A 25,215-nucleotide genomic window follows, 5' to 3' on the forward strand; every position below is an offset into this window, starting at 1 on the left:
ACTGATGAGCTTTGACTTCAGACAACTTTAGCAATATGATTCTGTGCACCATTTGCCTCAAGTGGGCTTTTTGTTTGATGGCCAACATGATCAATAACGTCAACATCAACCTTACCTTCGTCTCCTTCACTACCCGAGGGAGTAGGGTCCTCCGTAGAGGTATTGCTGGGCTCAAAGTGCCTTGGAGACTTATTGAGAATAACCTTCATCTCAAACTGCTGTTGAGACTGTTGCTGTTGTTGGCTAGTGATGACTGTGACATCATTACCCCCACCATCAGAGTCGCTGTTCATGACTGCACTGTTGCGATTGCTACCAGTTCCGTTACGTGCCTCTTTCTCCTTGTCGTGTTTGTATTTCTCTTTCTTCTCATTTTTCTTCTCGCTATCTCTTTTATCTCCATTTCTGGCTTTCTCCTTATCTCTTCTCTTACCTAAATTTGGAATTGGAATGTTCGCAGGTACAAACTTTGTTTTCTCTTTTCCCTCCTTTTCCTTCTCCTTATCTCTTTCTCTTCCCTCTTTTTCTTTACTTTCCTTTTCTCTACCTGAGCCTTGAGGAGTTCGAATAGGTTTGCCTGAGCTTTTATCATCAATATCAGCTTCTTCGGAGATTGATGTGAGTGGCTTCCCTTCTTCTGTGTTCTGGATAGGAATATCATCTGCAGAAAATGTAAAAAGAGGTTTTTAAACGAGAAAAAAATAATGAGTAAGAAAAATAAAAAGTGCAAAAGGTGAGGTACAAACAAAAATATAATCTCACTATTGAAAAAAATATAATTATGACAACACACAAAAAAATGTGAGGGTACAATGAACATTATTAGGATGGGGCAAAATGATGAAGTATTAGTATGAACCATTTCAATGCTAACACTGTATATACAATATGATGCTAGTACTGTATTTATTATTTGTATCTGCAGAATCGAGCTATTAGCTCTTGGACCCTACCTCTCTAACCAATTTGTTTTTGTATATACCGTACTGTATATACAATACAATGATAGTACTCTATATACAATAAAATGATAGTACTGTATATACAATACAATGCTGTATCTCCATTGCTTTTATTAAAAATAATAAATATAAGATTCTGGAGTTTAATTTTCTATTTAAAAATAAACGAAATTAGTTCTAATTTCCATAACTTCATGACTTTAACTCAGTCCTGTTGGAAGTTAGTGCCTTACCCTGGTCACAATGATCAACAAATATTTTATAAATATGAAAATTACAGTACAATACTCCATTTCAAATTATTGAGGTTTTACAAAGCTGATGTAACAGCTGATGTAAACAAACATTTCCATTTTATTGCTCATTATCCAGAGGACATTGTTTGTACTGTATTTGCCAACACTCAGTGGCACTAAAATACACTCGGTAGCACTTGCACATAGATGGTATTACTAATGTAAAATGAAAACAGTCTTATGCGGTCTGGCATAATGAATAATCCAGACGATGATGATTACTCAATATATTTGATGCGTGAAAATCTCAAGTGGTCTTATATAGTCGAGGCATTCAATGGTTTAAAATGTTTTATGTTTTTTTTTGTTGAAGAGGGTTATTTCTCTTGGATAACATCATGTAGCCCCAACTCATTTGAAAATAAAATTATATCAAATTAAAACAAAAGTGCAACAACTAAATGTAGAGAGCAGAGCAGTGTCCATTACCAAACTTTTAATAAACAAATAAATATAACCAGAAAATACATTAAAGTGTTGCCCGAGGTGCTACCTTGATGATAATATACAACTACTAAAATACACAATATTGTACAGTATATAAAGTATGCTTAGTATAAATGATACAACAATATACCTTCAATAACTTCATAAAATATAGTCATATACCAACAATCTCTGTCTTGATCTGAGATATTTAACAACAATACATTACAGTTACAGTATATATATATATATTTCATGCCAATAACACTCAAATGATATTAAATGTTAATTCACTGCTAATCTATAGATCTAGTGCACTACAAGTACATACTGTATACTGAACCTTGGAAAAAAAATAAACAATTAAAAAATAAAACCATGCTAAATGTAATTTATATCAAAATTACATAAAATTATTTATTACCAGCCTATAAAGCATGTGAACAACACATCACTTACTATTATGTTAAAACCAAGCCACACACCCTCAGCTCGGCCCCTCACTTCACTCTCCGAAAGAATTATTGCTTTTTTAATGCCATAATAAAGACCTTGCTGTCAAGTGAATTTCTGCTCCCTTAACATCAGCATGGTTTTTTAATAGTACATGGGATAAAGAAAATTATAATGCAAGAAATACTGGAAAAGTTTCAGTTTCAATAGAATGTTTACAAGTACAGTAGTAAAGTTTACACCCTGGAAGATTAGGGCTAGCATCACAAATATTTGATTAAATTTGTTATATTTTTCACTCTTTGTCTACATTTTACTTTAGCTAATAAATGTACTTAAGGCTCTCAAATATCCCAGAAAGTTTCCTCTATCATATGACCATCAACAACAATGCTTCTTGGCCTCATAGGCTGTCCCAATGCTTCAGATGAATGGCGGTGCATAACTTTACTAGGAGTTGAAGGAGCAGACTGATAATGTTTTGGACTGAATCTTTGCCCAGTATCTGAAGAATACCTAGGATGACTTGGGTATTTGCCATCTACATAAGGGGATGGAGATGATGCACCCGAGCTATTCAGCGAACTTTCCTCATCCAATGCAGCACTCTGACGAGTACGAGATCGATGGCTTGAACTAGGTGACAAATTTTGAAAGGCAATAAATGGGTTGTGGGATTTCAGGAAACAAATAATTTTTTTTTCTGAACTAGGTGAATGGTCTTTCAGAGAAAGTTCAGCAGAAAGAGAGGAAGAATCTCCAGATTTTGAAAGGTCAGAAGCTGCTTGACCTCCTGAAGGTGTTCTCTTGTGTTTGCGATTTAAGTGTAAATCAAGGAAATTTCCTTTTGGAGACTGAGTTCCTCCTCCTTCTTGTTTACCACTAGATGGTCTGGAGGAGAGACTTGTCGAGTCCACAGGTTTAGAATGCTGTATATCTGAAGAGCCTGAATTACCTGATGGTGTTCTTTTATTCTTACGAGATACATGCAAATCAAGTCTTATTCCTTTAGGAGACTGTGAATCTTCTTTGTTTTGTCTAGGAGATAGAATTGAGGACTCTCCAGATTTAATAGAAATATGATCATTAGCTCCTGGACCTCCAGAAGGTGTTCGTTTGTGTTTTCTATAGAGGTGCAAATCCAAGAGATGAGCTTTTGGGGACTGGGAACCACCCTCCTGCTTAGCATTAGATGGCCTTGAACTCGTGTCATCTGTCTTTCGAGAGTCTGAATTTTTAACAATTTTAGATTCAGGAATCATTTTGAGTGCATTAATTCCCATCTGAGGAGCGAAACGAGAGAAGGAGGGACCAGCTGGTGGTGTAGCAGGACCAGTTTGGGCGTGGCCTTGAGCTGGCAGCTGTGTTTGCGTTAACGTTGCATCACGGCTAATATCCACATACCGCTCCAAGGCAAATGGATCTTCCTCATCACCAGTATACTCTAACAGATCATCTACCATGCCGCATGCAATAAACGTGCAACATATATTAATAATTAAGTTCTCATTTCATGTATTTATAATGTGTTGCTTTTTAAGCGCTTATGTCACATAAAAGCCTTGATATATTTTATCTAAACACTTAACCTACTAATGTCTAATCACACAGAGGGGTGGTGATGGAGATGACCAGGAGTGCCAAAACATTTGTATATGTTTCTCTCTCTCTCACTCATCTGCCTAATGTTATCATGGATATCCTAACTATACCAGCACATTAGTCTGCTTGTCATATATCAGTATAAAATAGCATTAAAGCATTAAGATGGAATAGTTTTTTCCTTTAAAACTGTAATGTTTATCATAAAGACACCCAAACCACAAATATGAAAATAGAAGAATTGATGACATTTGAGTCCATCCTGGACTTTATGAAGTCATGGTCTTGATGATGATTCTGGACAGACTGAAACGTGGTTAATTCTTTTATTTTCTGATTTGTGAGTTGGGTGTCTAATTTTTAGCCCTGTTATTGTGACACTGTCTGCAATATTATAAACTATAGCATTCTATTAAAGATGAATGATTGTGTATATACTTAAATAATTCAGGGGGCTGAATGATTAGGTGCTCATATAGAAATAAATTAGTATATTATCCAATATTACAGTTTATTACTTAAACTTGTTGCCATATACAGTAATGCAGTTTTTGCATGAACTAGTAAGCAAAATTAACACACAAATATCTTCAAAATCAAATAATTTTGTTTTGACAATTACTGAAAACTACTGTACCTCACAAGAGTAAGTTTGCAATATTAGGTGTTCAACAGATTTTAAATTAGGTGTTTAACAGATTAGGTGTTCATTAGCTTTAAGATATCTATGATGTTGATGGGTTTAAGTCTTGGTTATGAATGGTTGTTCTTATGAAGCATAGGAATTGCTCTCCCTTATACAGTAAAGTTAAATCATTAGCTCCACTCAACAAATTACAGCACCTTATTAAGCTGCACATTATGCCTTCAAAGACACTGCTTCTCAGTTGTCAATCTTCCTTTATGATTTTGACTTTTACCTTCCTCTGCATAATTTTATGTTAGCGTGGCAAAGCTCACTTAATCAAATACTAACCTTTTTTATTATTTTTATTTTATTTTATTTTTTAAAAGTTGAAATTCCAAGACTGCACAACTACCCAAGCCACTTTAAGAATTGCTTAATAAATGTTTGAAGTACAGGTATTATATTTCAATCTATTAGCACCTAAAATGTAAAATAAAAATGGCGTGGTGAAGGTCTGTATGCACTACATCAATTTAAAAGCGAGTAAAGACATGGACAACGACATCCATTGTATGCACATGATATTTCAATATGTTTTCTCCCTCTTATGAATAAGGGATTTCTAGAAATGACAAGTTATTAGCACATCATATATTATGTAGTAAAACAACAACAAAATTATCTTTTCAACTGAGGTGACAGACCTTCCTAGGTCTCGGGTGTCTCAAACAGCAGTGATGTGAGACGAAATCAAACAAAATCATGCAAGGCCAGTTTTCCAAATCCTTGCCTACCTTCTAAATAATGCATGCCACTGAAGGAGATTATGCTGAGAATGGACTGTCCCTAGTAAGGCACTAAGCTGAGGAGGGTGGAATAGGTGGGACAAAGACTACTTCTGTATAACTGGGGAGGGGGGAGCAAGGCACCCAGTGAAGAACACCCCCTTGGAAGGATCATGTCTAGATGCTTGAGCACATTTGTACGAGAGGGTTCACCCTGGTCACTCCACCACACCAATTTCCCTCTAGAAATATGAAGAATGATTGTCAGATAGCATGAATAATATACCAAAATGCATATACAGTATATTTTTTTTAAGCTCATTTGGAAAAAAAATTAGGAACCAATAATGATATTAACTATCAATCAGATAATATGCCCACTTTGAATAACACAGACTTCCTACATGCCAAATCCAAGAATATTCCTACAACCCAGATCCAAGAACATTCCTACAACTGAGATTTAAGAACATTCCTACAACCCAGATCCAAGAACATTCCTACAACCTAGATTCAAGAACATTCCTACAACCCAGATTCAAGAACATTCCTATAACCAAGGTTCAAGAACATTCCTACACCCCAAATCTATAAACTATCAAATAAATAACATCTGGTAATATTTATTTGACCTTCGTTTACAATTTTGTAAATAAAATCTTCATTATATAAACTACTCACATTTTTACCATCATCATCCCAAATTGGCATTGATATATTCCAATATAAGATTTTTATATGATTGAGATAAAAATAAAAGCATTGTTTTCTCGCATTTAATATGAAAATTTGCACCATGAAGGCCAAATCATTTTCATAGAATACTGTATATGACAAAACACAAATTTACCATTATAATTTTCATATCAACATTTTAATATCATTAGTAACATTTAAAAAGGTTTTATCATGAAACTAAAAGCATCTGTTTCAAAGCACTGAACAGTGAACTCATATTAATGACAATTTTATAGTTCTATATGTTAGTGCAAAATTCGAGACTTATGGTGCCATGTGTATCATCACCTACAATATCATCACACCTTTCACACCACCACCTTGAACGTGATCATATTGTTCACATTACAGGGAACAATATGTAATCCTTTATATCCTTGACCCTCTAAGAGGATAATCTTGAGGTTATCTTGAGATAATTTCGGGGCTTAGCATCCCTGCGGCCCGGTCCTCGACCAGGCCTCCTTTTTGTTACACCCCCCCCCCCAAGAAGCAGCCCGTAGCAGCTGTCGAACTCCCAGATACCTATTTCCTGCTAGGTAACAGGGGGCATCAGGGTGAAAGAAACATTTTGCCCATTTGTCTCCGCCTCCACCGAGGATCGAACCCGGAATATCAGGACTACGAATCTGAAGCGCTGTCCACCCAGCTGTTAGGTGCCCAGAGAATAAAGGAGAATCTCTGCAACAAGACAGAGTGTCACAGGAACAAGAGAAACCCCAGTGGTGGGATGTTATCAGCAGCATCCCACAGGGGACAGTACTAGTGCCAATCCTATTTGTGAATATATGTGAATATATATATATGTGAATTACTCACCAGAGGTAACAATCTTTCCTGCTAATGTTCATAAATGATGCAAAAATTATGAGGATAAAGATGATGGAAGACTGCAAGACACTACAGAATAACCTTGTTAAGACTAAGGAATGATCCAGCATGTGGATATTACAGCTTAAGTACAAAGTAATGAAGCCTAGGTGTTGGAAATACGAGGCCACACACAATGTACCATATGGGAGAGGAAACTTCTATAGTAGAAAAGTGAAAGATGTGAGGGTTGATATTATACACTAAGCCTATCAATGGAGGCCTACATCAAACAAATATCACCTGTGGCACATGTAAGGTTGATGTAACAAAGGGCTCTTTTATGGATGCTGTGATGGAAACAAGACTAAAAATGATGATCCTTGTGAAAGGTGGGCTTATGAAACTCCCACCAAAGCAAAAGCTAAGCTGCACATGCACAGTGATGTATTTATGATGGGTAAATGCTACCCTCTGAAAGTATATAAACAAGTTTATACAGTATATAAATATCTTTATATATATAGAAACATTCCTGAGTGCATTCTATGATTGCAAAACATGATGAGAATTTAAGTGTTAAATGTAGAAAGCTAGTTCTAAATTTAGTAAGGGATGAGAAGAAAGATAATTTGAAAGAAAAAACATTGGAATATTTGGTGAACTAGATTGAACACAAACCGACGCTTGTCCATTGTGAGAGCAGAGTCGAGCAAGAACAGACATTCCAGACCCCGCTCTCAGAGTTGGAGTCCTGACTTCAATAAAAGAGCAGTACCTTTCCTTGTCAGGTGGTGCTATTGTGTTATAGAATAGGTCTAGGAAATTGCTATTGTTAAATGTCCCAGTGGCAACAGGCAATTGTGCATAATTTTTGCCTTGTGTGTGTTATGTTGAATGGTTAAGTTTTATGTGTGTTTGTCTAGTGCCAACCACTATAAAGTTTCCTATTAATGTCTGTTTGCTTACCATTGGCATAATTTACTTTGTAATATTGATCTGACAGTAGAATAGATTCAGTCCAATGACCTTTTTTGGAACTTCAATTTAGTTAACTTGTAGAATCGTGTTAGATTATTTTGTGGCTAAGTCCTGGATTTTGGCATAGGCCAATACTACTTGTAACCTCAATCAGTAACCTGTTTGTCAAGTCTAGTAAGCCAGTAAAAGTCAAAACTGGTGACCTAATTAAATACAAATATTTTAATAAAAAAGATGATAAAGTCCAGCTATTATTTAGACATTAATCTTTGTGTGTATTAATGTGTATTGACTTTGTGTGATAGGAGGCCTGGTTGACGACCGGGCCGCGGGGACGCTGAGCCCCGGAAGCACCTCAAGGTTGATGAAATTCCCCCTACCAGTGAGAAGGACGAGTTCTGTCAAGGTACATCTCTTTAAGAACAGTTGTAAATTTACTTGTGCTGGTTGAGTACACAGTGGTATCTCTGAAGAGGGCTCACCATTCTCAAAGATTAAATGCTCCAATGCTAATACAAAGTAAGGATGGGTATTGATCTCGTCTCCTTACACAAGTAAAAAGCTCATGCCCTTACTGTGTCCAAATTAACAACTGCCATTAGGAATTTGAATACAAAATTGTACAGGCCCTTGTATACCACACTGACCAATTCTAGAATATGTGGCACCAGAGTGAAGTCCTTATATTTCACACAATACAAAGCTAGAAAACATTCTGAAATATGATAACTACTGTATTCTAGCTGACAGGTATGAATTATGAGGAATGACTAAAGGAGCTAAATCTCATGTCACTGGAAGAGAACAAATAGAGGAAACATGTTCACTAGATACACAATTCTCAGGCCGATAGACAGGACAGACAAGGATAGGCTATTCAGCATACGTGTTACATGAACAAAGAGACACAGATAGAAGCTAAATACCTAAATAAGCCAAAGACAGATGCAAAATAATTGGCTTAGTGTCAGAATAGTAAACAAATGGAATGAATAAAGAAGTGAAGTGGTGGCTGTAGACTCCAAATCTTCAAATGAAGATATGAGAGCTGCAAGCACAACTAGGCGAGTGTAACTAGAGTACAGCCTTCCGCATCTCCATATTTTCTACATCATCATACAGGTTCCTGTAGTGCAGGACAATAACAGTTGGGCACATTTCCTTTCACCTGATGCCACTGTTTACCTAGCAGCAAAATAGATACCCAGGAGTTAAGACCACTATTGTGGGTTGCATCCTGGGGAAGGTCAGTAGATGGCCTGGGGACGGGGAAGGGAAAAGGGTCTCAATAAGCCTAGGTACAGGCTTCCCGTCCCCAACAATAGGAATTAAAATCATACCCTCCACATCATCATACCTTCTACATCCCCTTCCACATCATTACAACTTCCATATCACACCTATGACATCACCATCTTCCACATCAGAACTAATAGATCACCTACTACATCATACTTTTCACATCACTGTCTACACCGAAAGACTGGACCATCATCGTCTTATACTTGCATAAAACCTGATTTAAGGCACAGTTGAGAAAGCATCACTGGATAACTGGGATATAGGATAAAACATCTCCCGCTGAGAAATCAAAGCCTAGTCGGAGTAAAATATCACCATAGCCAGCTTTACAGACTTTGCTACAGAAACCCTCCTGCCTCAAGAGGAGGAAGACCTAGTTACAGAAACCTGTACTAAAAGGAATACCCATCCACGTCTAAAGCCAAAGGTGCAAAATTTGCCAACGGTATCTCTGAAAGAGTCTAGGAAGGGAAACCAGATCCCCCAATGTATAAAAGGAGAAAAGGGCTGAATCCTCTTGGAATGGAATCGAGGCCTCCAGACAAATCCTCATGGGTAAAAATCCCAGATGCAGCCAAACCAAAACCAGCACCTCCAGTTCAATCACAAAATGCAGGCCTGCAATAAAGTCCATAGGCACATTCAAAGCCACAGTCCAACAAGAAGTGTTACTTCTCACTGAAGGTATATATTAAACAACTTTATTAAAGATATCTCTTGGCATAACTGCTTTTTGACAAAATAGCAGTCAGGACAGGTAAAACAGAAACACTACCAGAGCAGCTAGTTATAGTCAGTGGCAAAACAGACACTAGTTAAACATGAAAAGATCAATGTTTAATAGAAAAACTATTCAATAAATGATCTAGATAGAGACTGCAGAGCAGATTCAGCAGTGACAGTGGGTCTGCTAGGTAATAAGGGAGAAGGCAGCTTCCCTCCACATTGTTTACATGTAGGGTGCTGCAACCTGGAAATGGTGGTGGTGGTAGGTGACTTTGTCGATAATGATTTATTTTATTGTTAATCAGCGTTCGGATGGGATGTTGCAGGCATTGCTCTCTACTGTATGTTACAGTGGGCTGGTCTCTCAGTGATGGTCCAAGTTATTACGTCCTTTAACCACTTGCCATTACGTCCTTTAACCACCTTTATCAGGCTTGGGAAAAAAGTTATAAGAGTCTAGTACTGTATTGTATTATTGTCCTGGTAGTCTCAATTGCCTCTGGCTCAAAGAAGCATCCGAGGGGAATTGGCTCAAAAACTTGCAAAATAATAACCCTTTTCAGATGACACTTCTATATCTATTTTCTTCTGCAACTTTAGTTGTCCTTTAAGTGTATACTGTAATGGGCAATGTCACATAATGTACGCTAAATCATTCCTTTCAAATACAGTAGCATTTTTTAATCCAAATTATCATAATAATCAAATATTCTTACTCTCTCAGCTCATTTAGGTAATACACATTTACAAGGAAATTCCAAAGGCATAGTGTGCGAACATTACAGTTCTTAATGTCTAAACGTAAATGGTATAACACTACACTTGGGTAATTACATGTTAAGTTGCACAGAGCATTTTCCAAGATTTAATAAATGTGGCAAATCTGTTTCATACTTACACTTTAAGAATCCTTTATTTTTACTTAATTAAGTACATAATACCTTTGTTACTGAATTTGGAAAATCCACTTAACAAATTTCCAGTCTCTGTTATTAAACCCTAAAGGCAGTGTCACAATTCCCCTGCATAGCTGGGAAAACTGCCGCTTCACTCTCACCTTCATCATTGATAGCTTCCTCACAACACTACTCCATCTCAACCAAAACCTACATTCATCGTCAATCATCCGTTCTGAAGCTCAAGCAAAATCTAGGCGCCTGTATTAGACAACGTCACGATGTCAGTTGTTCCGCCAGATGTTTCGTGCCCAGGCTGTGGTGTCTTCAGTGTAACTATTCGCAGTCACACATTTTATTCTCTTTGTGTTAACGTAAAATTTCAGGTGTTTTTTCTTGCTCTTGTGTATCAGCCAAGTGGTGTAAGTCAGGGGTTTTTGTAATTCAGATGTAATTTGTTATATTCTTTTATCTTTATTATAGAGTAAATTGTTATATTTTTGTTAATATATTTATACGGATATAATGGAGTTAACCTAGGCCTATGAAACATTTTGTACTAATTTTATAATTGCTTATTATGCAGTGAGGTTATTGTGTACTAGTGGCATGTGATTATCATCACTTGCAATTTGGTGTTTCTTAACATTGTTTGAGTTTATTCATGGGCAACATTTCTAGAGAGAACAGCAGCAAGGAAGTGGGTTGCAAGATATTAGCTGTGCCAGCAATAGGTTTACAACAGCAATATAGGTGTACATGTATTATATTGTAGGCTACAAACAGTGCTCACTGTTTTGAGAAGGGCTGAACAAGGGCTCCAAGAAGCTAACATACAGAGATAGCTCCCCATTACTGAACCGGATCAGCCTTAGGAGTACTTTACGGCCTATTGGGGACCAGAGCCAGAACCTTGGCTCCCTCACAGAGGTACAGGGAGCATGGGATTGTTATGATTACCCTCACCGAGAAAACATCCAGAAAGTAAAGCAACACAGACAGCTGCCAAGTTCATAGAAAGCAAAACACTGAGACAGCCAAACGACTCCACAAACAACTCAAACTAGATCAAACCTCCCTAGTTACGACTGGCCGCCAACCGGTGGTAGCGCCGCCAAACGCTCCTGGCTTCCACATCATCTTAGCCTCAGTCTGGAGCTGAAAGATCATGAAATGATGCACCTGGCAGGGGACAGGAGGAATCAGGGAGCCACTGAGACACTACCAGAAAGAGGTGTTTCATTACATTCAACGCTGGTTTTCTAGAGGGGCCAAATGGTGGCTCTCTGTAGCTAACAACAAAGTAGAAGGAAAACATGGAGGAGTATTAGGAAGGAGGAGAGCAAAAACGACGCTCACGAAGATGAGACGCTGGAATGGGAAACCTCACACAGGGCATTATAAGCTGGGGTCGAATTATCACTCTTTCTCCTCCTACTTTCAAATTAACTCTTAACACATTTCCTTAACAAAATCTATCATAATTAATTTAACATGCCCTAGTCATCTCAGTATACTCAGCCCTTGCTATATTTACAACAGTGATGTAAATATAGTAAGTATAAGAATAAAGGAAATTGCACAATACCTATTGGCACATAAGAGGCAGCTCTTTTTATATCCACCCAAACTCATTCATACTGGAAATTTCTAAATTTTTAAATAAGAATTTAGTATTGAATATATATATTTTTCTCAAAATGAGCATAATTACATAAATCATTGCAATTCAATTTATGCAAAACATAATGGTCAAAATGGTCAATTAAATGGCAAAACATTTAAAGCTGAAATGCAAATTTAGGTTTGATTTACACAGCAGGATTAATATTGGTAGAACAAATGAGAATGTAGATTTTAAAAACTTTTCATTCAAGTTTGTTCAAGAATTCAAATACAAGTACTGTCAAATGTACATCACTGCCTGATCCGCTTCTGGATGAGGATTTACAAAATCACACAACTAATACAGACATCAAGATAGTATGGTTTTTGTGTGATCTTATAAAACTAGTGACATAAACAAGCAATTATACAAACCAGCTGTCACCTACCTGGCAGTTTTTTGGTTCGGAAAGAGGCATTTGTGATGAATGTTTTTGACAGTGGCGTAGTAGTGGTAGATGGAGTTAGAGCAACACTAATGCCCATTGGTCCATCACTGGGTTGTCCTGGTGGTCAATAACATGATATATTAAAGTTTAAAATAGTCCTTAGTGTAGGAAGCAGAGGCTGGCTGCAAACAATCTGGTCTGTAACCTTAGTACAGCTATAAATATACTTGAAAAAACTAAAACAATATATTTTAACTCGCACATGCACAAGCACACAACTGTATGTCAGACTGGAGACGTGGCACTAATGGAGTACCATAGGGTTCAGTTCTTGTATCAATAATGTTCATTGTTTATATAAACAATCTACAAGACGGGATTCAGTTACATAAATATGTTTGCAGATGACGCTGCCATGCCATACAAAATGACCTAGACATAATAGTGTGTGCAATAGGAGGGAAAACAGCCACACTTATGAAATAAATTTTGTAAAAAGATACTAAAGAACAAAGAAAGAGATCCAGGGTTGGTTCTGGATAGTAAACTGTCACTAGAGGATCACATCAAAGGTATTGCGAGAGGAGCCTATGCCATGCTAGCAGATTTTAGAACTGATTTTATGTACAGTATATGGATAAAGAAATAGTAAAGAAATTATTCAAGACACTTGTAAGACCGAAATGAGAATATGCAGCAGTTGTGTGGTGTCCATATCTCATGAAGCACATCAATAAACTAAAAAGACATACTACTAAAATGCTTCCAGGACTGAAAAAAACAAGAGCTATGAGAAGGGGCTGGAGACATTACATATGCCAAAGTTGGAAGACAGAAGGCAAAGAGGCAATATAAAAACCATGTACAAAATAGTGATCAGAATACACATATTTGATAAGGCGGCTTTTTGAAATCTACAGTTTTAAGAACAAAAGGTCATAGATTCACACTAAGGAAACAAAGGTCGCAAAACAACATCCAAAAGTTCTCTCTTTTTTTTTTTTTATCTGAATCATGGAAGTTCCTGTTTAACAAATCTATTTACAGTAATTTTGATTATAGAGCCCCAAACATTTTACAGGAAAGAGATAGTCGAGCTAACAGTATTTATGTAGATCTAAAACAAAAAAAACTTTTGACAGTCCAACACAAGAGGTTGTTCAGGAAGCTGAAGCATTATAGAGTGATGACAGGCAGACTGTTGAAATGACGAAAAAATAAATTTAAACAAAAATGAATCAGAGGCAATGTATAAGACAAGGAATGTTATTGGTGGAATACCACAAGGTTCAGGTTCAGTTTTAGCACCGGTAATGTTCATTGTGTATACAAACGATCTACCTGAGAGAATACAGAATTATATGAGCATGTTTGCTGATGATGCTAAGCTACTGGAAAAATAAGTGTGTTAAAATATAGCCATACCCTTTAAGAACAAAATAAGTTTATGGAACTCAACAAATGGAATTCAGTGTGAATAAATGTCACACTATGGAATGTGGAATTGGAGAAAATAGGCCCCACACAACCTACAAGAGCACTAGGATATTAAGTTGTCACCTGAGGGCAACTAAAGGACATTGTGCGAGGAGCTTATGCTACGCTTTCCAACTTCAGAATCAGTTTTAAATACATGGATGCTGAAATACTAAGGAAATTATTCACAAATTTTGTGAGACCAAAACTGGAATATGTACGGTGTGGTTAGGTACAGTTATACAGTGCCCATATATCCAGAAGCACATCAATTAACTGGAAAAGGTGCAAAGACATGCTACTTAACGGCTTCCAGAACAGAAAAACAGGAACTATGAGGAAAGGCTAGATGTGTTAAATATGCCAAAGCTAGAAGATAAAAGAGACACAATATGATCACTACACACAAAATAATAATGGGAATTGACCAGATTGACAAAGAGGAATTCCTGAAACTGGCAATCTTAAGAACAAGAGGTCATAGATTCAAGCTAAGGAAACATAGGTGCTGAAAAAAATATTTAAAAAGTTTTCTTTTGCAATCAGAGGGGCAGACAGTTGTAATAAGTTAAGTGACAAAGTTGTGGGGGGCCAAAACTGTCAGTAGTTCCAAAGCGTTATATGACAAAGAGTACTGGGAAGATGGAACACCACGACATGACAAAGAGTACTGGGAGTGTGGAACACCACATTCTCATCCTGTTACTTCACTTGGGTAATTACAATTTTTTTTTTTAAGAATGAGGCACTTGTCAGGACTGGATTAGCCAGGAGCCAAAAAAAGTCTGACATTAAATAATCCTTGATATTTTTTGCAAAAGTTTTTATATATAATAACAAGATTGTGGTCCCATACATATTGTAGTATTCACTCACAGCACTGTACTATGACACCAAAAGATGTTTTACAAGTTCAATGGTTCCTTCTATGAACAGAATATGATTACAACACTTACCACTAGGATTAACCTTCAGAGAGTTCTTGATGGCATTTGTCATTAGTAAGACATCACCAAAAAGTTCATACTGTGCTCTCATATGGATATCTTCAAGCGCTTGTATTCCAAGGCTGGCAAATTCATTAAACCTGTAATATAGGCCAAACATTATACCAAACTGCTGGAGAGCAATTATCACTATATATTCATTATCTTGAGCTTTCATAAAAATTCACTGATTCACATAAAGTAAATTATTTTGGGCTATACAGTAAAGGTTATATACTGTATGTATATATGTGTATGTATGTATGATGTATATATATATATTATATATATATATATATATACACACACACACATATATACTATATACAGTATATATAAATACTTTTACGGATGCATGAAATAAAGCGCCTGCATATCAAGGGATACAATCTTAGAAAAATGATAGTCACATTCAATTAAGAGACCAGGTGAAGGTAAGAAATTTACGGTACATTAATATACATATTTATAAACAAATATTATAAGTGATAAAGCAAATTGGATGAAGTAAGATGGGTATCTTCATCATGCAAAGTCTACACATTCAGACTTAATTTAATTTGAAATTCTTGGGTAGGATAAGTCATTATATAAAGACTAGGAAATTCCCAAGTACCCTCTTCACGAAGATAACTTTGGAAAGTAGTTTTGGCAAAGTGACCTTGCAGCTTTATGTCATTCAAATAAAAATATCCAAGATTCAAAATAAATTATTAAAAGTACAACTACATATGCTACATTCATCTAGTGACACCCCAGTTGTCCACTGTAGGTACTAGTGCTGCTATACTACCCTGTAGTGAAGAAATGAAGTTAAAAAATGAGAAGCTTCCAAGTGCCAGCATCCAGCTAGCTGCAACAAAGGAACAACAATAAAGGTAGTTAATCGTGGCTTGGTGTAGTATTCCTCGACCTCTACTGACATGTACAGACCAGGTACTGTGGCAAGTGTCGTGGTGCTTGTAGTCTTTTGTGGGGGCTCGTGTTCTAATTTGTAACAATTGGACACTTCTTGTTACAGTTATGAATAATTACACTATTTCAACAGGTTTTATAGTCAATTAACTTTTTATTCAACAATCAACACTATAGAGTGCCAATCTAGATGATTAACGATCTACAAGGATGCAGGGTTAAGGGACCGTGGGAAGAATCTTCTAGAATACTGACAGTAGGACTGAACTCCAGGTGTATCGTGGGTTAAAGTGGGAAAACATATCGGTGGGGGTGTTGACAGAGGTTCTTAAGAGCCACTAATTTTGCTCTTACTCTATGCATGTATATTCTGTATAACTATGTATACCACCACCCTTCATGCATCCTTTTAGAATAAGGTAATTGAAGGAGTGAGCCCATTGCAAGCACCAATGAAGCTGGTCTGTAACAACACTACCTGCGTAGTTTGACATGTGGACTATGGTAACACTGTCCAGCACAATTCGGCATCATAGCAGGGCACTGGGTCCCTTCTCCTTTGGCGGCATTGTGGCTGCAAATGAACAAATTTTGACGAAACCTATTCCAGCCACATTACACAGTTGAGATTAATTATTGTCATGGCCCCTTGAAGCTGAAAAAGCTGGTTAATGCAGGCTGCTATAAAATTATAAGCATAGCAGGAAATTCAGTTAATGGTGATCAATCACAGACATAGCATTAGGGATTGTGTCAATTATAAAAGTTTACTGTTATTATTAGTAAGCACATATTATGACCTAATACACTCTTCAAATAAAAACAATCTTATAGCAAAATTTTAATAAATATTATCTGGTAACCAAGTATATACTCAGACATAAACCTTGAATGTATTCAAGGTTTGTGTGACCATAAATTCAATCTTCAATGACCATAAACTGATGTCCATTGTATGTGATAAGTGTGTGTGTGTGTATATACAAATGTATGCATGCATAATTGAACTATATACAGTATATATATTTCCTTTACCACAGTGAAGTCAGGAAAACTTCTCTAAGTGGTTTTGAAACAGTGAGCTGTTACAATGTCAGTTACAAAATTATTTAAAGAAATATTTGTTTGTATTAAATTCTGGTACTTTTGCATAGAGAGTACTTACTATATATATATACAACAAATATGATCTTACCAATCATGGGGGTTCTGTGCTTTTAGATTGGCATGAATGGCATAGCAGAGCTCTGTAACATAAGCCCCCAACATGCAGCTATTGTCATTGGTTCTTAAGAGCCACTACAAGGATGTGGCTTTTAAATTAACAAGGATGTTTTGGCCCCCCTATCTCCATGGGGGGGGGACCACTGCAGTTACCATCAGTTATCAATTTTTTTTTTATTATTGCTCAGTTTTTCCTGTGTTTACCTGAGAGCTACTAACACTAGTGGCCTCGACGAGGACAGGAAGATGGCGGTTTGTCAAAAGTCCCCCCCCCCACTTGCTCTGATGATCTTTTCCATGACGAAAAGCATTAGTATGATAAGCTTACTAAATTTATACCAATGATGGTGTATAATATTACAATCGATGGTTATATTATTTATAATATGGATACAATGGAGTTAACTTAAGATGGTAAAACATCTATTATGAATTTTGTAATTGCTTACTGTATCATGATGTTCTCAAGTACTAGTGGCCTACAGTTCCTTGATAGGATTCCCAGCGCAGGAGGGGTTGCAAGGTGCTCCGTATGAGCTGTACCAGGAAAAGGTTTATGTATACTATCGGTGTACATACTGTATTGCATTACATTGTAGGCCTGTTTACTATACAGTATTCACTGTTTTTATCAGTTGTATGAAAATAAATCGAGTTATTCAACACAAACACTACATTGTGTTATAAGTTTTTAAGTGAAGCAATAATCATTAAAACTATTCATGTTGAATATTCAAGTTCTCTCCCCTGTACAAGTGTCAGCACACTACACCCGCCTCACCAAACCAGATAAAGATTAAGATATTTGTTTTTATTTATTTGTGCCTTTCCTAACCTTTTACATGCAAATTCTATATATTTTTTATAAATTTTTGCACAAAAATGAGGTAACAATTTTGATGATAGCTGCATGTTGAGGATTATGGAAGTTATTTTTAGAGATATTATACAATACCCGTATAGGTTCTAAGATTTGTCCATGTTTTAACACTGTACAGTTAATTCCTTAATTATGAAGAGTGATTTGTTTTATTAAGCCTACTACATTCTAAGCAATTTCCTTGGTGTTGGTTAACTTTTGCTGGTTAACCAGCAAACTTTAACTATAGCATGCTGGTCCCCGCATGCTAACCTTATTTCTCCCCTTAAACTGCACGCCAGTAGTTTGCACCTATCCACCCATGTGCAAAAATCATCTACAGGTCATTAAAGCCATGCATCCAATTGCTTGAGAGCAATCGGAGCAATACAAGGGTTAAGATAGCTAGATTTTGGATCTAGTTCTCGGAAGACCTGTGTAATCTTAGGAGCCTGATACAATTGGGAGTAGCTACAGTATTAGTGCATAAAGTGCCACACAGATACTGAGAAATAAAGCACAAAAGAATATTAAAGTCATCATAGGTTTACACACACCATTAAGAAAATATATTTTCATAATTATAATTCATTGTGTTGGGAAACAGGCAGCCAGGGTGTATATATACAGTACATACAGTATTAGGCTTATATTGAGGTCCCCCCCCCCCAGGTCGAATTAATGACCCCCCGAGATGCAACCCCACAACAAGCTAGCTAATTCCTGGGAACCTACTTACTGCTAGGTGAACAGGTGCATTAGGTGATGGGAAATGCACCCAACTATTTCTGTCCCACCCAGGATTCAAACCCGGAATTCTCGATTGGGAGTCGAGAATAAACCCAACTGTACTATGGGGACCCCTAAATATAATATATATAACAATATATAATATACAGAGACCCTGCCAAAGAAAATAACATTTTAAAATACACAGGTAACATACAGTACTTGATACTTCTAACATAAAAATGCATCCAATATACAAATTCATAAGAATGTAGTGGTAGATAAAAAGATTAATAATTGTGAAACATTTTACAGTTTTCAATTATTAAAACATTTATATTTTTCTGTGCAACTGAAATAAAAATGGTAATGGAAACAAATTGACATACACAAAAGCTGTAATTTACCAGTAAATTAAGTTGCAAAAAAAAAAAAAAAAAGCAAACGCACCTTGAATAATGGAAGTGTGCAAGAGGCATGCTTATGGACATAAGTGGGGGCAGGTCATGCAGGCTTCGTTCAGCTGGCCTGTAACGACACACACACACACATTCGTGGATTATCAAAGGTTAGGTGTGCCGCAGTAACAGTCAACTTGAAAAAACTATTCCATGTATCCATGCACATGCTTTACCATCATCACAATGTGCTCAGTCTAAAAAGGCATTCTCACAAGATTATTATAACAAAAATTCACACACAAAATAATAAACAATGAAGGTGACAGAAAGACCCAATATATGTGTAAGTGTATTAAACACTGGATTTTTGGATGTGACTTTCCTTGTCTTAAGATACTCTATACAATGTTCTGCTGCATATTGTATAGCAGAACATTGTATAGAGCCCCTTGAGAAACTATGTAGGTGACATCGGCAAATTTGGCTTTTATTGGGTCTTTCCTTCACCTTCTTTCAAGCACTATGGCATTGTTGTAAGTTTCTCCATAATAATCAATCACTATTCTGAACAAAAGTTAATGAAGTATCTAGAGGATAAAAATAAATGACAATTTTTTAGGTATAAAAAAGGACTACAGTAACAATCACTGAGATTTTAGATAATGATAAACACAAAACACGAAGCTTTAATATACCTTGACAGAAAAGTTCCAAAATTATTCAAATTATAGTTAAAATTGGAAGGAAAGGACTTCGTCCTGACACTGTAATAATACCCATTTATTAGTGGGAAAGATCAAATTTTGATGGAGTTTGAACGAAGACAAAAATAAAGAACCACTGCGTGTATGCAACATCATGTCTTAAGCACTATAGAACCAATCCATCTTCCAAAAAGATAGGACTTATAGCAACTACTGCTTGAATGTACACAAAAATAACTGCTGCACCCAGAAAGTTCACTTTTGGTACTATTGAAATACTCCAAATGGCATGCCAAAAAGTAGAAAACTATACAACCTAACTTGCCCTAGGCCTAAATAAGCAAACCTAAGCAAAATATATACCTTCTTAGGCCTAATTTAGTACATGTGTGTGCTATACTTGGCCTAGGAATGTTTAGGTGTCATTACTGCCTTCTGTCTCAGCCCTCTACAGATTTAATAGTATAAAATGTAAACTTTGTGTGTGTCACACACTATTTTTGAACATTCAGCCAATAACTACAATGATTACTATCATTTGTGGATAATAGATGGGATTCAACACAAGGAAAGAAGTTTATTGGGGGACTGGATAGTAAACTGCACTCAGAGGGCCATATCTAGGACATAGTAAGAGAAGCCAGTGGCTAATTTCACGGTTGCCTTTAAATATATGAATGGAGAAATACTTAAAAAATTGCTCATGATATACATGAGACCTAAATTACAATATGCAGCAATTGTATGGTACCAATTTCTCAAAAAAACATACCTATCAATTACAAAATTTGAGAAAAAACAAAAAACATGCTACTAAATGTTTAGAACCAGACCTAGAACACAAGAGGTATGAAAGGCTGGAGGGTTCTGATATGCCAAAGCTAACAGATGGAAGAGAGTGAATTATGTAATCACCAAATACAAAATCATGACAGGGATCAACAAAACAGATAAAAGAGGAAATTTGAAATCCAAATCATTAAGAACAAGAGGCTATAGATTCTAACTAAGAAATCAAACATGCCAAAAGATTATTCAGTAATTTTCTTTTTTTAAGCATAATGGTAGACAGATGGAATAAATTAATTGAGAGAGAATTTTACACCAAAGCAATCAGAAGCATCAAAACTTCATTTGATAAAGGTTATAGAGAAAATAGACCACCACAAGCCTAGTTCCCATCCTGTAACTGCATTTAGGTGATTACACCATGCATCATGCCCCACACAAAAGTAAAAAGATCTTACATAACAACATAACACTAATATTTTAGAGTCTGTAGTGGTGTCCAAATGAATGATTAGTCACTCAGTTAGAAATAAGTGATTACAAAAAAAAGGAACAAAATTAATAAAAACAAGAGTGATATAACCTGTAGAGACCACTATGAGACTGTCCTCTTTGTTTACACTGGACCAGTCCCTTGGCGAGTTAACCTTGTGGATACACTAGTCAATTGCGGTTGATTCAAGGTAAACATGCCTGTGACGCAATACTTCATGTGACTTCCAACTGGATAACTACAAACATGTTTCCAAACCATGTAATCTTTGACTAGGTTATCTTGAGATGATTTCGGGGCTTTAGTGTCCCCGAGGCCCGGTCCTCGACCAGGCCTCCACCCCCAGGAAGCAGCCCGTGACAGCTGACTAACACGCAGGTACCTATTTTACTGCTAGGTAACAGGAGCATAGGGTGAAAGAAACTCTGCCCATTGTTTCTCACCAGCACCCGGGATCGAACCCGGGACCACAAATCCTGCCATTGGTTGGCGATACAAAATGTCATAACACATGGTAATGCCAAAAACTGGCAATTATGCTTCCTACAAACTCTCACCCGTTTGCACCTCACACACACACATTTCTAATATTTCTTTTACATAATTGTGTGTTATGATATTTTACAGATTGTATAAAAAACCACACACACACACTAGAAGTTGTGCAACGACATACTGTATTACTAAATTACTTTCAGACCTATAAATCAAGAGCTATTACGAGAGCTGGATGCATTAAATATGCCAATGCTAATACAGTATATAGAAGGGGGAAAAAAAGAGGGGGATATAATCACACACAAAAAATTAGCAATAAACAACAAAATTAACAAGAATGAGTTTTTTTAAAATCTCCAACTTCAAGAACAAGAGGCCACAGATTCAAACTAAGAAAACAAAGGTGCCCCAAAAACATGGGAAAGCTCTCTTTTTGCAGAGTTGTAGACAGATGAAATAATTTAAAAGAGGTAGTGGGTGGCTGCAAAAACAATTCAGAAGCTTCAAAACACTATAAAATAATGACTGTAGGGTACACCACAAGCATAGCTCTCCTCCTGCAACTACATGTAAGTAATCACACACTCGGCTCTTCTCACCTCACCTTAACTCTCTGATTATAAACAACATTGGAGTTGATTTGCATACTGTACTTGGAAAGAAATTTTATATGTACACTGTAAATGTTTTCATATTCTTGTTCAAGACTTGTTCCTCATTTTCTTTACTATAATTATTAACGTTAAATGTTATGAATATTTTTGTCTAATTAGAAATGTAAACAAAACACAAATTATAAAACATAGACCATTGAGAAAATAACACAATTCAATATTGGTAAAACCCAAGTGTTGATAGAATGAAATGCCCTCTTGTGGTGGGGTCCTAGTAGCTCCTTGAGTGTAACTCTGATAATTGTTATGCCTTAACTACACACACACGTGTGTGTGTGGAAATGTGTGAAACATTAAACAAAAAGTTCCAAAGTGTGTTTGTACAAGATGAAATCTTCTGGGAACCAGACACAATAAGAATTCCAGAGAACAATATAGAGCACAAAGACGTGTCTAGAGACGAAGTGGTAAAAATGCTCAAGGAGCTAAGTAAGAACAAAGCAGTTGGTCCAGATGGAGTTTCACCATGGGTTCTGAGAAAATGTGCACCTGAACTCAGCATTCCACTTCAACTGATTTTTCAAGCATCCCTGTGTACAGGCGTCGTAACTGATGTGTGGAAGAAGGCTAACAGTTCCAATCTACAAATTCCAATCTCAGGAATTCTTCCCTATCAATTTTATCTATTCCCATTACTATTTTGTATGAAGGATCAAATCACCTCTTTTTCTTTCATCTTCTGGTTTTGGCATATTTAATGCCTCTAGCCTCTCCTCATAACTCTTTTCCTTCAGTTCTGGGAGCCATTTAGATGCATGACTTTGCACCTTTTTGAGTTTGTTGATGTGCTTAAGATATAGGCACCATACAACCACTGCATATTCCAGCTTTGGTTTAACAAAAGTATTGAACAACATCTTTAGTATTTTGCCATCCATGTATTAGAAGCAATTCTGAAGTTATAAAGTGTAGCATAGGCTCCTTGCATGATATTCTTTATGTGGTCCTCGGGTGATAGTTTTCTATCTAGAACCACCTCTAGATCTCTTTCTTTATCAGACTTCTTTAAAGATTTCTTATAATTTACTGGTTGTGTGGGGTCTATGTTCTCCTATTCCACATTCCATAACATGGCATTTATTCACATTAAATTCCATATGCCAAGTAGTGCTTCATACACTTATTTTGTCCAGGTCTTCTTGAAGGGCATGACAATCATCTAAGTTTCTTATCTTCCCTATTATTTCAGCATCAGCAGCAAACATGTTCATATAATTCTGTATTACATCTGGTAGATCGTTTGTGTAGACAATGAACATTACCGATGCAAGAACTGAACCCTGTGGTACTCCACTTGTGACATTTCTCTAGTCCGATACACTTCCTCTTATTACTGCCCTCATTTTTCTATCAGTCAGAAAATTTTTCATTCATGTTAGTAGCTTACCTGTCACCCCCTACAATGTGTTCCAGTTTCCAGAACAACCTCTTACGTGGAACTCTGCCGAAAGCCTTTTTTAGGCCCAGATAGATGCAGTCAACCCAACCATCTCTTTCCTGTAAGACCTCTGTGGCTCGATCATGGAAACTGAGTAAATTTGTTACACAGGATCTTCCAGATTGAAAACCATATTGACAGTCTGATATTATGTTGTTTCTCTCCAGGTATTCTACCCATTTAATTTTAATTACTTTCCCAATATTTTGACTATTACACTTGTCAATGATACAGGTCTATAATTGAGAGGGTCTTCCCTGCTACCACTTTTGTAGATTGGAACTATGTTAGCCTTTTTTCCACACGTTTGCTACGACTCCTGTACACAGGGATGCCCAAAAGATCAGGTGAAGTGGAATGCTAAGCTCAAATGCACATTCTCTCAGAACCCATGGTGAAACTCCATCTGTGTTTACTGTACTTAGCTCCTTGAGCATGTGTGTGTGTGTGCGCAGGCACCCTACTGTGTTCTTTACTTGTCTACCTTATGTAACTATTATCTAAACAAAATTCTTGTTTTTCTTGCTTGCCAAATTTGGTTTACCCTTCAACTTTCAGCATTTTAAAATTTAAAGATTTTACAGCAGCATATAATACAGAAGAAAATAAATGAATTTTACATCAAGCAAAATTTATAAATTTTAATGGAAGCAAAATTTATAAATTTTAATGGAAGCAAAATTTAGGAATATTACTGAAAGCAAAATTTGAAGTACTGTACTGTAATTATGATCAATTTATTATTATTATTATTATTATTATTATTAAGAAGGTGTACTGTTAGTCATAATATTTACAAGATGTACATGTTAAAATGTGTTTGTAAATTGCAATCCAAATACATTACAGCAGAAGTCAAGAGACCCTTCTTCCTCCAGCTGACAAGAGGAATGTGAGGTGATGTAATGGATGTGGTGAGAAGAGAAGGCTCTCCGTGGACACTCTACTGCACACTGAAAAAAGCTCTGCAAGATTTTAACGTATGTCAAGAGGCATTCCTGGGCTTGTGACATTAAGCCTACAGTATTACCAATTTACATAGCACCCATATCTAAGTTCCGAATACACTAAATTAAAATTTAGCCTTCATTTTCCGCATTCTTCAAAAGTTAACTAATAAAATGAAGAGGATACAATTGGTATGCAATAATCCAGTATCATAGAATATTTGGAATTAAAGCCGTTACAATGCTTAGGTGCACCTACACTGTCCAATCCACTTTAGTTATAGCTGGTTCAGGATGATAAACTGAGATGAATAATATACCATCACCCAATTACATCATCACATACCAATTTTCGTTGCACTAAAACAAAAGTAATAATTCATTGTCAGGGCACAGGAAGCCAGAGTGTATTCATACATGTTA

The 25,215-nt window shown here is 36.4% G+C and overlaps 1 protein-coding gene across 3 annotated transcripts in view; it reads right to left on the minus strand.

The window, feature by feature from the left end:
• LOC123762939 (hyccin) overlaps nt 1-25,215 on the minus strand; it is a 39,181-nt gene that overhangs the window by 546 nt on the left and 13,420 nt on the right. Inside the window, exons 7-11 of one of the 3 annotated variants that reach the window (XM_045749743.2) lie at nt 19,299-19,376; nt 16,515-16,610; nt 15,092-15,222; nt 12,660-12,776; nt 1-661 (exon numbers count right to left, since the gene is read on the minus strand). The exon at nt 1-661 is cut by the window's left edge and continues 546 nt beyond it. In XM_045749743.2, coding sequence (XP_045605699.1) covers nt 18-661; nt 12,660-12,776; nt 15,092-15,222; nt 16,515-16,610; nt 19,299-19,376 — 1,066 coding nt within the window. In that variant the 3' untranslated portion in view covers nt 1-17. The remainder of the gene's footprint in view (nt 662-12,659; nt 12,777-15,091; nt 15,223-16,514; nt 16,611-19,298; nt 19,377-25,215) is intronic. The other 2 variants (XM_045749746.2, XM_045749747.2) reach the window with 2 other exon arrangements.

The sequence above is a fragment of the Procambarus clarkii genome, chromosome 47, assembly GCF_040958095.1.
Source record: "Procambarus clarkii isolate CNS0578487 chromosome 47, FALCON_Pclarkii_2.0, whole genome shotgun sequence".
NCBI classification, from domain to species: Eukaryota; Metazoa; Arthropoda; class Malacostraca; order Decapoda; family Cambaridae; genus Procambarus; species Procambarus clarkii.